This window comes from Galleria mellonella, unplaced genomic scaffold, assembly GCF_026898425.1.
Source record: "Galleria mellonella isolate WM207_F2 unplaced genomic scaffold, CSIRO_AGI_GalMel_v1 utg113, whole genome shotgun sequence".
Classification (NCBI taxonomy): domain Eukaryota; kingdom Metazoa; phylum Arthropoda; class Insecta; order Lepidoptera; family Pyralidae; genus Galleria; species Galleria mellonella.
The window spans coordinates 1,054,066-1,068,066 of NW_026441975.1; the positions used below are offsets into that span (position 1 = coordinate 1,054,066).

A 14,001-nucleotide genomic window follows, 5' to 3' on the forward strand; every position below is an offset into this window, starting at 1 on the left:
TATTGTTACATAATTTTCTTTATTCATACTCGTAATCCCTTACTCTCGAAATGAATCATCAAAATCATATTTAACTAAAATAAGCATTCTTCTGAAATAATATACTACACTAGTAGAAAGAATAAAAACAATACAAATCTTCTTATGTCTTATTTATTTTACGATTCAATAAATATAAAATGCAACTAAGTTTAGTATTTTTTATATGTTGTAACTTTTTGCTAATTATTACACATTATTACGCGCACGCACGCAAACACGCACGCACGCACCCACGCACGAATGCACGCACGCACGCACCTACGTACGCATGCGCGCACGAACGCACGCACGCACGTGAAATTATAAAATGTATTTTTTTCTAGTCTATCAAGTCCTTAATTCAATAATAACACTTGTCTAAAAGCCATTTGTACAGTGTGCTTTTAAATTGTTTCAGTGTCTTTATATTTATAATATTTTTTGGAATATTATTAAAAGTTCGTATACACACAATTTTTTTTATAAATCGTAGTCCTAAGTAATCTTTCTAATACCAACCCATTTGGATTGAGGGGAAGGGAATGTTAGTAATACGGATTATCAGTCCCATTGCCAACAATATACCATAACAGGTCGACCTTCCCATGATCCCTCCTGGAAACCATCATGCTGATTCCAAGTGTATTTATTACAGTGGGCTAACTGACCTGCCTCTTCATCCTCACCTATCATCCCTCAATGGTGCCCCGCCAGCGTATACCGTTAGCGCAAGCGGGGTTATCATTCCATTATCATTTATTAACCTATTTGGATTTCCTCCTCACTTATCTCAACATTACTTATTGAAAAAACTATCTTTACACAGACCACTAAAACCTAATGAAAATGTAGTTCCAACTTAAGTCTTAAATTTAGTTCAAACTTGTCTTTAGAGTAATTTTTCACTGTAATATGAAATTGATATTTTATTATTAGAAATAGAAACAAGAAATGGTGCTTCAGAATCGAACTCGTTGCCAATTTTATAAGACTAGATTTATTTTGAGAATTTAATAATTACTGATTTGTATTCCTTCATCCCGGTCTTGGTTACATTTCTTTTTAATTATATTTACCAGTTTATATCCGCTTAATTCTATTATTTCATAATAAACTAGCTGATGGCCGCGATATTTGTTATTCCTGTTTTATATGTATCGATGTATACTACCTATTGTCTGGGAATACTAGACCAAGTCAATACTAGTCGTTCTCACTCTTTGCCTTAGGTCAAATTTACTTAAGTAGGTTGTATATTAAGCTATATAAGTTACTATAGTTTTTTTTTAATTATCCCACGGGAACTCTTTAATTTTCCGTGATTAAAAGTATCTAAAATGTTGACCAAGGATGTAAGGTACCACCATGCAAAATTTAATTTAAATTGGTCTTACAGTTTTGGACATTATCCCAAGAAATAAAAAATTTGAAAAAACCTAGAAGATATGTCCTATTTCATTTCTAACATCCCCCTGGCGCGATTTTTAGTGTTTTTTTTTTTCTAAATACAGACATTTGACCTCTGCACTTTTATTATATGTATAAATTGCTTCCATTATATGATTCCGTGATATTTTGGATTAAATAAGGTACATTAAGATAAACATAATGTTGTATTTAAATAACTAATTTACAAAGATAACACAATGTTCATAGGATTTTCACACTTAGTAACTATCGTCCTTCAGTCACAGTGAAATGAGTGATGTTGCGCGAGTGCTTGGGTCATTCCATTCCGGGAGGCAGCGGCTCTAATGGGTTCAGTGGCTGCGTATACTGAGCTTCCTGTTGGGGAAAACCATAGTTAATTAAAATAACAAATTTTCATAATAACTTTGTGATCATTAAACACTAGAGATCCGCATCTGATTTGAATGGGTGTATAGTGTAAGGATACCTATCTTTTTTTTTTCAAACAAAATAATACCCTCATTGATGTAGCTGTCCACAGATGAAAGAATCTTTTCAAGTCGATTGAGTATTTTTTTAACTTATCCATTACAAAAAGAAACTTACTTCTTTACAATATTCATTAAATAACAATTTCAAGGCATTATAATTTATAGAAATGTTAAGTTCATACAATTCTTTCATCCTTTTTTTTTCACCAGTTAGAACTCATCTCTATATTTGTGTCATGAGAGGACAATCTCATTAACTCAATGAATTTCAATCAAGGTCTAGATTTTCTGGGAAGATTCACAATTGAAGAAGAAGCTGATTTAGGAAATTTATCATTTTTGCATTAGATCAAGTGTGAGTGTTCTGGTTATGTATTTATTGCCTCGTTTCTGATAACTATATAATAGTCGTAGAAATTCTAAGATTATATATATATATATATATATATATATATATATATATATATATATCGTCAGTATTCTATGACTATGAGATATATGGAGTCTCTCTATAGAAGGAAGTGTAATAAATGGAATTTAGAGATTGTGCAGCAGAGTGATGAGATACACGGATGGCTGGGTTGACAACGTAGGGAAATGAAGCACAGCGGCTGGAGCGCTATAGGTGCAGAGAATAGCAATTCAAGCGACAGCTAGTATGTAAGTACCTGGTGCATTAACGATGTAAGGTGCGCGGGCAGTGGGGGCGACAGCGTGGCGAGATGGGCGCGCAGCGGCTGCAGCGCTGTGGGCGCGGACGAGAGAAACGCTTGCAGCCCTCGCGGCGGTAAAACGACAAGAACACTGCACGAGGCAGGCAGTAACCGCGTGCAGCACTTGATCCAGCCCTCCCACGCCACTTTGTTCATCCACACCTGTTACAGTCACATAATGGGAAATGGTTAGCGTGTATATATATTAAAAACTTACTTCTGGATGCAATAAAATAATTTACGTTCCACTATAGCAAAATTAATTTTGATTTAAAAACTAAACTACTCCCGTCAGATGGATTAACCTCCCAAGCCACATAGTTTATAACTATAACGCTAGATAGTCCCAAACTAAATAGAATTTTTTATGACTCCATAAAAACTAAAACATACGTAAATAACATTACTGTTTTTTAACCAGGGGTTTTTCTTTTAATTTTGACACATAAATTGCCCTATATCGACCTTGATTTATTTCACCAATATAAAATCATGTAAAGAAGGGTTAACAATTAAACTACTGCCGTCAAACGGAATAACATCCTCACCAAATAAATCATCTTTCACTATAACGCCAGTGTATACCAAATTAGCGCGGGTAGAATTTCCATTCCATTATCACCATAAAAAAAAAACTGTATATTTATATATTAATATATAAAAACGCTGATATATTCAGAGACACAAATATTTAAATTATTAGCTATTTCCGGCGGATTTAAATTTCACTGAAATTCGTTCAGTAGTTCTTGCGTGAAAGAATAACAAACATCCATACATAAATCGTTACAAATTATATAAATAGGATGCATTGCTTGAAAATATAAACATCGAATGGTAAGTGCCAGTGTTTTAAACTATTATACAAAAAAGTTAATTAAAAAAAATATATTCAAATAACCTCCTTGTCTATGAGAAGCTGCAGCACGTTGAGTACTAGGGGCTCGAGAGCAGGGTACAGAGTGAGGGCTTGTAGTACACTGCGCATTAGCAGCACCGGGATCTCTGGCTCCTCGCTCAACCGCTGTAGTACTGCCGCCACCACCTAAATAAAAAAATAATTGCGACGGCATTAAATCTTGGCAGTCTTTATCCCACAATGGTTTTATGTATAAAAAACCTCCAGTTGAGTTCCACCTTTGAACACGGTACTAAGGATAAGTTTTAGGGGTTTAACAATAAAAATAATTTCTAAACAAAAAATTTGCTACTTTCTATGTATAAGAAATATGTTTTTTTTTATAGATATGAGAGCATGTACGTATTTATAGCACTTACATCTTGCGTATATATAAGTTTCTCAGCAAAGCATAGTGCCGTCGCCTTTATGATGTATTTGAGATCCGCTTTGCTTGGGTCTATTAAATGTAGTTCTATAAGTAGTTCGGCAGGAGTGACTGGAAATAAAGACGAATATTATTTGAAAAAGAAAAAACAACAAGTGATTATTGTTGGTGACAGACCTCCTTTAATACCACATAATATGATTGTACTTTTTTGAATGAATGAATGAAACCTATTGTGGCCTTTCTTTAAGAATGATACAGATTGAAGATTAACAATATGTACATAAACAAAAATGAATACTTAATTATATAAACTTAATTACATAAAAGCAAGATAAAGAGGCAAAAATGGGCGGCCTTATAGCTAAATAGCGATTTTTTATTTTATATTTTTCCATTTCGAATATGCCTTTATATTACTTTTTTATTTTTACTTTATTACTGACACATGTATAGGTGACGCTAATAAAACTGGCAAGTCTCACATTATATTTATTTATTGTTTCTGATCTTGTACTAGCGCACAATTAATAGATACCTACTTGAATAATATAGTAAAGAAATCATTATATACATATTTTCATTCAATTTCATATCTGTACAGTAAATAAAAATATATTAAAAATGCAAGCGAATTACTCAAAATTACACACCTTCCTTCTTCTTTTAGGCAAGCGTAGTCATTTATGTACTTAAATTGCAAAAACTACTAGTTTTAATAAAGCATAATATGTTTATTCTTGACTTGCTAATAATTTTAGTGGTATAACTATAAACATGTAACAAGGAACCAGTGTGTTTATAATATTAAGAAAGTACAGAATTACTTACAAACCATGCTCACTGAAAAATTAAAACAACTACAGTGATCAATCTTATAAGTGATAGTGCCGAATTTTGTGTACAAATATTTATATAGAAATAATATATTATTTCTATCATTATAATATAAAAACAAAGACTCGTAAAAGATTTTGCGTCATCACTATAGTATTAAAAATATTGATACTTTATAAGCAACTTCATAAAATGAACTTCTTATTTCAATATCTTCAACGATTCTGGAACGATTTTATGATTATCTTATGTTTTATTTTAATGTTCACATTACCACTGCTAAAACTTTTTTTTTCTATTTTGGAATATATATGTGTGATCACATTTTAAAATAATGTAAAATAACCAGAAATATTATTTTCAGTATACTTTATAAGACTAAAAGAGACAAACTGTGTTATCATTTCTTACCTGGAGAGTTCTCTTCATGAATATTCTGTAAGCCCAGCAACTTGTTGAATACCTCTTTTACAACTATAGGATTCAACTTTATTAATTTTGGTAAAGCAGCCAGTATCTAAAAGTGGAAATAACAATAATAATTAAGAAAAAAATACACTATTGAAAAAAAGGCCAATAATATTAAGTGAATGTTATTCTTACTTTATATATATATATATACACTAAAGTGAATTTGTTTGTTACCTCTTGGTGCCCTAACGGCTTACTCTACCGCTATAAAATTTGGTATACACATACTAAATAGGATAGTAAAGACATAAATTACTTTTATCCTGGTCAGTGAAAATATGACACGTGGACGAAATCGCAGGTAACATGTAATATAAAAAGTTCTTTGTATTACATTACAACCAAATTAGAATCCAATCTAAATTATATCGTATACTAGCCATCGCCTGGCGTTCTAAGGTAACTGCTTAACATCAGGTTGCCATGTCAGCGGTATAAAAAAAAAAGAATACTAGATTTATCTAATTTCTACTACCTAGTAATAGGAAGGAGTAATATATTCCTATGTGTAAAAAATTATTATGTAATATTTAATACATAAATTGCTTACCTCTTTCTTAGACAATCCAGTAAGGACGGGTATGAGGAACCTTACGTCCGACACCCGAGTTGCGTACAATTCCCGCACGCGGGACACTAACTCCGCACTCGGCGGCGCTGCAATTACGAAACAATAAGAGTGTTATTACAGAAGGTTATTGAAATATACGCCGGAATTATCTGTCAAATTCCGAAAATAACTCATGAATTTATAATATTTTAACTAATAATTGAAAAAAAAGTTGCATCATTTAAATTAAATTTAAAGAGATAAAGATTGATAATGTTCAATTCAAAAAATAACCTAATTGATTTAAAAATTCTTTCATCTAGAGAAAATTACATGAGCAACTAATGACACGGGGCTGTATATCATTTTGAAAAAAATTCGAGAGATTTTCCACCTATGGGATGTTCGCCAGTATAATTATTATTATTTCATCCATTAACTGTCCAGTGCTGGACATATGCCTTCCACATAAGTGGAGTTTTGCCAATAGTTGAGACGCTTGGCAGGCAGTTTGGCAACCGCAGTTAGGCTTTTAAAGATGTTTTAAGAGGGACGCTGCCGCTCATCCCTCGCCCTCTCTTAGTCGCCTCTTACAATACCCACGTGAAAGGAAGGGGTGGCCCATTCTATACCGGGACACACACAGCGAGTGTAATATTTATTTATTTATATATTACTTTATTGCACCAAGTAAAAAGAGAAATAACAAATACAGTAAATATTAATGAGAAGTGATACAAAAGGCGGCCTTATCGCTAAGCAATCTCTTCCAGACAACCTTTGGGTAGAGGGCATTGAGAAAAAAACAAAGGGTCGGTGGCGCACTATTATATAAATATTATCATATACAAACATATATACAGGGGGGAAAGGGATTGTTAGTAATGGAGTTTGACGGCCCCATTGCTAGCAATATGCCTTATTAGGTCGATTTCCACGTGGTTCCCCCTGGAAACCATCGTGAACAATTCTTGTTGAATTCGTCACGATGGGTCAACTGACCTACTTTATCCTCACCTATCATCCTTCACTGGTGCCCCGCCGGTATATATCGATGGCGCGGGTGGGGCTGCCATTCTCATCCATTCAAAAAAAACATATATACATACACACATATATACAATCAAATATATACATAACATATACATCCTTAACACACACACATACAACAGAAAAAAAATTACGAAGGAAATATGAATTATTGAAAAGTCACCTTTCTCTGTGAATATATGCACGAGCCTGGTCAAGAGCGTCTCTGCGCCGCGAGGGCACTCGTCGAGCAGCGCGCGGAAGGCGGGCCGCAGCTGCGGTGCCGCCCCGCCCCCGCCCCCGCCCCCGCCCCCGCCCCCGCCCCCGCCCGCGGCCGCGGCCGCCGCCAGCACCGCGCGCACCGGGCCCTCCGCCGCGCGCAGCACCACGCGCTTCGCGTCCGAGCCCGCGCACCCGTACACGCGGCCCACCTCCACGATTAGCTCTACAAATATCATTTCATGTGAGCATTATTTTGACAATCTTCTTAGAGATAAATCAAAATTGCCATACTGGCCAGATATATGTGAGCAGCGGCCGGCAAAAGTTGTATGAAAATTCATATCTGTCGTGTTTTGCGGCCAGATAAATTACTATGTAAACTCATATCTGTCCTGTAATTTAAAAATGGAATGACTTTTTACTTCGAAACACGGCTACCAAGGAGGTAACTAATAAAAGGTTTTGTTTAAATTTCGAACTGGCTTGCAAATAGAAAGCTGTTTATTGAAAAAAAAAACAAAAGAACATTATGGCGTGTGAAAAACTATTATTGTTCGTTATTCGTCATTGAACTTAAAAAGAAAAATTGTGTTTTTGATTTCCGAGCATTGTTTGATAAAAGTACTATACAAGCCTTGGCCACAACTAGGCATTGATGGACTCACGTATGTGTGCCACGGCTGCGCCTCGGCCCACATTTGCACGTTCGTTCATCAATGCCTCAGTTGCTGGCCGCTGCAGTAATGTACTATTATATACGACTGAAAAGGACAAACGAGCTGGCGACCTAGCATTGGATAATAGTAACAATTATTTATAGATATAATCAGCACTGTAGACACCATAGACAACACAGTTTTGCCTCTATGCTATATAATGCAATAATAATATTATGTTTTTTTCACAATATAACAAGATAGATTATTTTTTACATTCTTTCTTTTAATTTAAAAGTTTCCCCTTGTCGGTGCAACTAATTCATGCATCTTCCTCCAGCCAGTTCTATTCCAGGCCCTATCCTTGACCTCCGACATGACACCTAGTGTTTCCTCGTTCTTCCTCTTATTCTTCTTTTGCCCCCTATTTTTCCCTCTACTATACTCTTAAAAAAATCGTCATGTCGTATAAAGTGGCCCAGCATTTTACCTCTTCTATTCTCTATTATTTTATTAATTAATGTTCTTTTCTCGTTCACTCTTTTCAGAACTTTCTTATTCATTAGTTTTACATACATGAAATTAAAATATATAGGTAATATAAGAAAAGAGATAGGTCAAAATATAAAACTACACCAGACAACAATACGCTAGAGGTGATTAAAATTTATGTAATTAAAAATGAAATCACTAACCTTCATTATGAGGGAACAGTGCCATAATCAAGTTCAAACACAGTTTGAACATTTCATCGTTCCATGGCACTCGGATGCCGTGCCGGGCGGTGAGCAGTTCAGGTGGTGGACTTCCTAGTGATATGAATCCTAAGTACAACATTGCATGTTTCTCTATCACTTTTTTAACAGCATCTGTGCAACGTGTGTAGATCTTCACAACTAACTTCAATGCAGTCTCCCTAATTTCTTCATTTTCAGATACTACAATTAAGAGAATATGTTAATAATACCGATTTTTTTATATATTTATTTATTGAAATTTAATACACCTAGATAGTCTAAAAGGTGGTCTTAACGCTTGCGTTATCTAACAGTCAACCATAGATAGGAAATAACAGAAAATATAATAGATGGTGGAATATAATAATCAAATATATCATTCATGCTTTCTATTATTTTACAACCATTCAAGCAATATACAATAGAATAAAAATGGCCCTATCGGTAATCAAGAAATGTCTGAACTAATCTATCAATGAACGGCAAACACTATGTTGGATAGAAACTTTTTTTTTAATACTTAAAGGAACTAGAAATTATTGAAACTTCTTTGTGGCCATGATGTAAATTTAAGTCTGGCCACATATATATGATTGACACATTGATATTATTTTTCTATACGGTTTTTGTTTCTTTTCAAATGGTTGTCTCGTCTTGTATCTATACGTTTTATATATATTGTTGTTTTAAAAAATTTTATCTTTCACTGTGACCCTCTACAGAAATATCAGATTTATGTGCAAAAACTGCCTAACCAGCCTCTAGTAGAAAAATTAAAAAAAAAATATACTTACAAACATGGCACACGAGCGACGCCACATACTTGTGAGCACGAGGTGGTCTCATAATACACAGTTCCTCCAATACATCTAATGCTAAAAATGCGAACTTTTCTTCAGTCACTAAATGTTTCAAATAATCTACTGCTTCATCCGTAATTAATGGAGCTTCTGAATATATCTTTCTCAGTAACACATCCTTTGAATTTTCCACAGCAGGATCACCATTCTCTGATATTTCAGTAATTAGTGCACACAGCAACTGGTTGTAATTTTGATCAGGTTTCTCATGCACTTTGGGCTGTAAAGTCACTGGATGACGATTAAATCCCTGCATAAAAGCATATTCCTCATACAGCCATGAGATAGCTAAATCTATCCTAGTCATTGGATCTTCTAGAATGTAATTTTGAACTATGTTTCGAATTTCTGGCGTGTAACTTGATGCAAAAATAGTTATAAACTTTGCTCGAATTTGAGCGGCGCCACCAATTGCGCTTTCTTTTTCCGCTTTTAAAATTCTGCCAACTGCTTGAATCATAAGTTTCTCTTTTATCTCCTTAGGTATGGGTCGAGTTATTTCTTGCAACTTCAATAGTTTAACCTTTTGCTTGAGTTTAGGAACTGTAGGTGTTGGTGGTGGTATAATCTTTTCCTTTTCTTTTGCTCGTCTTTCCTCTTCTTTCAAGTGCTCTTGGCGAGTTTCTTCCATAAGTTTAAAAATAGCACTTTCTACCTGCTTTTCTTTTGTAGATTCTTGTAATTTAGCCACAGCATTTTTTAGAGTTACCTTCTCATCATCATCTCTGAGTAAAGGAATTTTAGCAGCAATGTCTGACAAAGATGGTCTCTCATCTGGCGGAAGAGCAACAGGTTCACCTTTAATTACTGATAATATTAATTTTGCCAAACTTCTCTTTTGTGCTTTACTTCCAGAGTTGGGTATAGGTTTGTAGACATTAATGAAATCACTGGGCATTTCATTTGGAAGATTAGTCAATAATGTGCTTGTTACGAGGTTAACAACATTTTCCACACTATTCAAACCTTCAAAGAGTGTGTCTTCTGTAACTGCAGGTTTTATGCTCTGATTGCTATCATCTTCGAAAAGATTGAAATCACTCCGACTATTACTGTTACTGTCACTTCCTTGACTATTACTTTGTGGTGAGTCAATCCTAATTTTCTTTGATGGAGTATCTCCATTTCTAATTTCACCTAATCTTTTATTCCTTTTTTCTTTTGGTAAAGCTTTGTTTATTTCCTGAGTTGTCATGCCTATGTCTATTAGCAGTTGTGTAAGTTGTGGCAACATTTCATTAGATGATGGATGCTTTATGAGATTTATCAGTAACATCTTTAAATGTTTTCTCACTGAATTGACTTGAGATTGTGACAATGTTGGTGGTAATGTGGTATGTAGATCCCCTAATGCTTGAATGACTCGGGCCAAGTATTTTGGTCGAAGTTTAGCTAGTAAGCATAATGTCGTCATACAAGCCATCAAGTTCACACTAGAAATATGTTGTGAGTTGTGAAATTTAACTAACAATTTAAATATGTGCCTGAAAGAATAAATATAGTTAATGAGACCTTAATATTTTTTTTAAGTATGTACTTATAATTCCCAGATAGTCTGGAAACAATTGAGTGTTCTCAACTAAAATACATGTGACTCAATCTGATTGTTCTTACATTAGAATATAAATAATATATATGTATTTAATAATACCATAAGATAAAATTAATCAGGTGTAATAATAAATATAAAATTTAAATATTTTACTTAAACAAAAAGATATAAAACATCAAAAAAGCCACTCACTCTGATTCTTCCTCAAGAGCTCGCCTGTTAATGAATGAAAGGTGCCTTGGCAGGCTGTCAAGGCTGAGTTCACTATCTGTACCATCACTAGAACTCTGCAATAACACCACTTCCTCCAAAAACTTAATTGAGTGTGTCCGAATACCTTCATTGTCACTGTCTATCATGTTTAAAACTAAAAGCTGTTGAAAGAGATGATAATTGTAAAACTATTTATTTATTCAGTACTCTATACAGAACTTATACAATGATAATTATAATCAGTACACCAAAATCAAAGATAGTACAAACATTTTTAAACCTTTCATATTAAATTGATCATGTAACTATATATTTTTTATGTGATAAATAATTATTTTAAAATATTACATTATTGCTGAACAAAGAACCTTCCCCATAAAGTGAGTAAACATAGACTGCCATAAGGAATGGTCCTCAGCCGTCAGCATCCGCTGACTCTTTGACACTTAAGTTTGTCACTATTTCACGGGAGATCCCCTACACTGCATTTGCCCATAAGTTCTTGGCTTGACCTTTTGGTTAAAGTTGGACTTACCTAATCAGACAATTTATTTATTTATTCATTAAAAATAATTATAACAGCAAAAGCCAAATCAATGTTATAAATCTAGTGTGCTAACATACAAAGTTATAATAAGTGTATTTAACCTCACTCTAGATATTTCTGAGTTGCTTCTAATATCTTTGGCAGGCTACTACTAAATATATCAATAATGTTTATAATATTACTAGCTGACCCCGTAAACGTTGTTTTACCACTTATTGCAAAATATAAAAATCGCAATTAAAATACAGGGGTTGAAAATTTAAAGTTGTATGTATTTTTTCAATGCTAAATCAATATATAAATAAAATAAAAATGGAAAAATTTGTCTATATAAAGAAAGAAAGTATATAAAATAAAAATTATATTTTTTAAGTTAAATTATAAATAACATTGGGTACAAATTATGCAAAACAACCAACAAAAAAAAAGTTATTTAACTATACACATGTATTTTATAATTTATTAATTATGTGCACGCATTACTAAATTCCTGAGAGAAGGAGGAGGTTACTAATTGTTTAGCTACCATTTTTTTAATAAAATAAAAATGGAAAAATTTGTCAAAAAAATAAAAATTTTTTTTGGGGAGGGTCACCCTTATCATTGAGGGGTATAAAAAATAGATGTTGGCCGATTCTCAGACCTACCGAATATGCACACAAAATTTCATAAAAATCGGTAAAGCCTTTCAGAGGAGTTTGGTAACAAACACCGTGACATGAGAATTTTATATATAAGATTTTATATCCATACCATGTGAGTTAAGGGAGCATGCTGAAGTAGGTTAGTTCTTACTGGCCCAGGTATACATATTTATCAACAACTTCAAGTGTAGTGTTTTCAATCATAAACAGTATAGGTGTGACATGGATGTTAGACATGATTTTAGTTCTGTCCATGTTTATTTTAAGACCTATCTGTTAAGAAACACTATTAAGGTCATTGAGCATAGTATTCAAGTCCTCCAATAATTCTGCCATGATTACTACATCATTGATAAATTGAAAAGATGAGTGATGTATTCACCACTGATGTTTATGACATATCTTTTCCAGTCCAAGTGTTTTAAACATCTTTCAATGAAGCTGTCAAGAGTTTTGGGGATATAACTAATAAGAGGAGGCCTATGTTCAGCATTCAATAGTTGATGGCTCACATGAATGATGATGAATATATATTGTTAAAACTGATTTACAACTAATACTCATTATTAAATATAATTTAGGTTAACACAAATATAAAGGCGACATTTACCTAATAGTCTCTGTATTTTAAAAATAAAAACAAATCTGATTAAATAATAGAAGATGTTATGAAAAAGTATACAAAATGCAACAAACCTTTAACTGTGTAAGATGTTCCCAAACATACTGCAACTCTGATGGCTGTGAGTCACTATTACAGATCCATGTTAAAGTGTTTCTGTACAGAATGCTAGCGGCCTGTATTGCTCGCTTCTGCACAGCAATCACATTGTCCAAAAGTAGAAGCCGAAGCTGACCCACTATCTTAGGTAGATGGTCTGGATGTTTTTTACTAAAAGCAAAGATTATAGATAATAATGTAATTTTCATATTTAAATATTTCTATTATAGATAACATTTTGTTGATGTAATGGATGGACCATGGCCACAACCATTAAAGGTTAGTCTATTGTATATTATCTCAGCAAAACAAATAATACCATTACTCTAGTTAAATTACTTCAATTTTCTGTATAGATAACCAAACTAAAGAGCATATGTTCAATGTAATATAAAAGAATATTCTAAACACAAATACATCATTAACAAACCAATTAATGTCCCATGGTATTTTGACTAGGTATCTTAAGTATAAAAAAATACCTAAATTACAAAGTTTTACCTTAATTCTTCAATAAAACCTGCAACTAGTTTTTTAACATCAGTGGACTTATCACTAACACAGCTTAATATATTGTCCATGTAAACAGGAATCATTTGTGGTGTTTGATGCATAAGAATTTCTATAGATTTACGCAGCAAATTTGCTTTTTTGTTGCCCTCCGTCATACCGGCTTCGTTGAGCCATTGCACCAGCTGCAATTTAGCAAAACAAGACTCAAAATACATTTATTCAAATATGATATAAATTTAAAATACCACAACATTCACCATGTGTAACAAACCTGATTCTGCACAGCAAGACTGGTATTTTGATATTTGCTCGACATTTTAGCAAAATTATATTCTTTTCTAATTTATATAATATACATTTTATATTACAGTTTATGATATTTAGATTAGAAATATCTCGAATTTGGAGAGAAAATTTATCAAATGAAAAAGAAAAAATTCATTCAACGTACAAATGTACACTGTCACAGATTAGAAAAACTATATCTAAAACAAAGATACAAAGAAAGACTGTACAGAATAATGCAGT

General features: G+C 33.3%; 1 protein-coding gene across 1 annotated transcript; it reads right to left on the reverse strand.

Moving 5' to 3' along the window:
* Positions 1-1,617: 1,617 nt before the first annotated feature.
* Positions 1,618-14,001, reverse strand: LOC113512907 (symplekin). Its single transcript, XM_026896868.3, has 13 exons — positions 13,745-14,001; positions 13,462-13,655; positions 12,936-13,131; positions 11,028-11,209; positions 9,218-10,767; positions 8,382-8,624; positions 6,993-7,253; positions 5,780-5,886; positions 5,170-5,275; positions 3,914-4,032; positions 3,537-3,680; positions 2,591-2,797; positions 1,618-1,806 (listed from the first exon to the last, which is right to left on the reverse strand). The coding sequence occupies exons 1-13, from the start codon at positions 13,787-13,789 to the stop codon at positions 1,747-1,749; spliced, it is 3,414 nt and encodes a 1,137-aa protein (XP_026752669.2). The 5' UTR covers positions 13,790-14,001; the 3' UTR covers positions 1,618-1,746.

Excerpts from the sequence above, each read along its gene's own strand:
- LOC113512907 (XM_026896868.3), bottom strand. The coding sequence starts at position 13,789 with ATGTCGAGCAAATATCAAAATACCAGTCTTGCTGTGCAGAATCAG. Across the intron at positions 2,798-3,536 it reads AGCTTCTCATAGACAAGGAG|GTGTGGATGAACAAAGTGGC; the intron begins GTTATTTGAATA and ends TGACTGTAACAG. Across the intron at positions 1,807-2,590 it reads TTACATCGTTAATGCACCAG|GAAGCTCAGTATACGCAGCC; the intron begins GTACTTACATAC and ends TTTCCCCAACAG.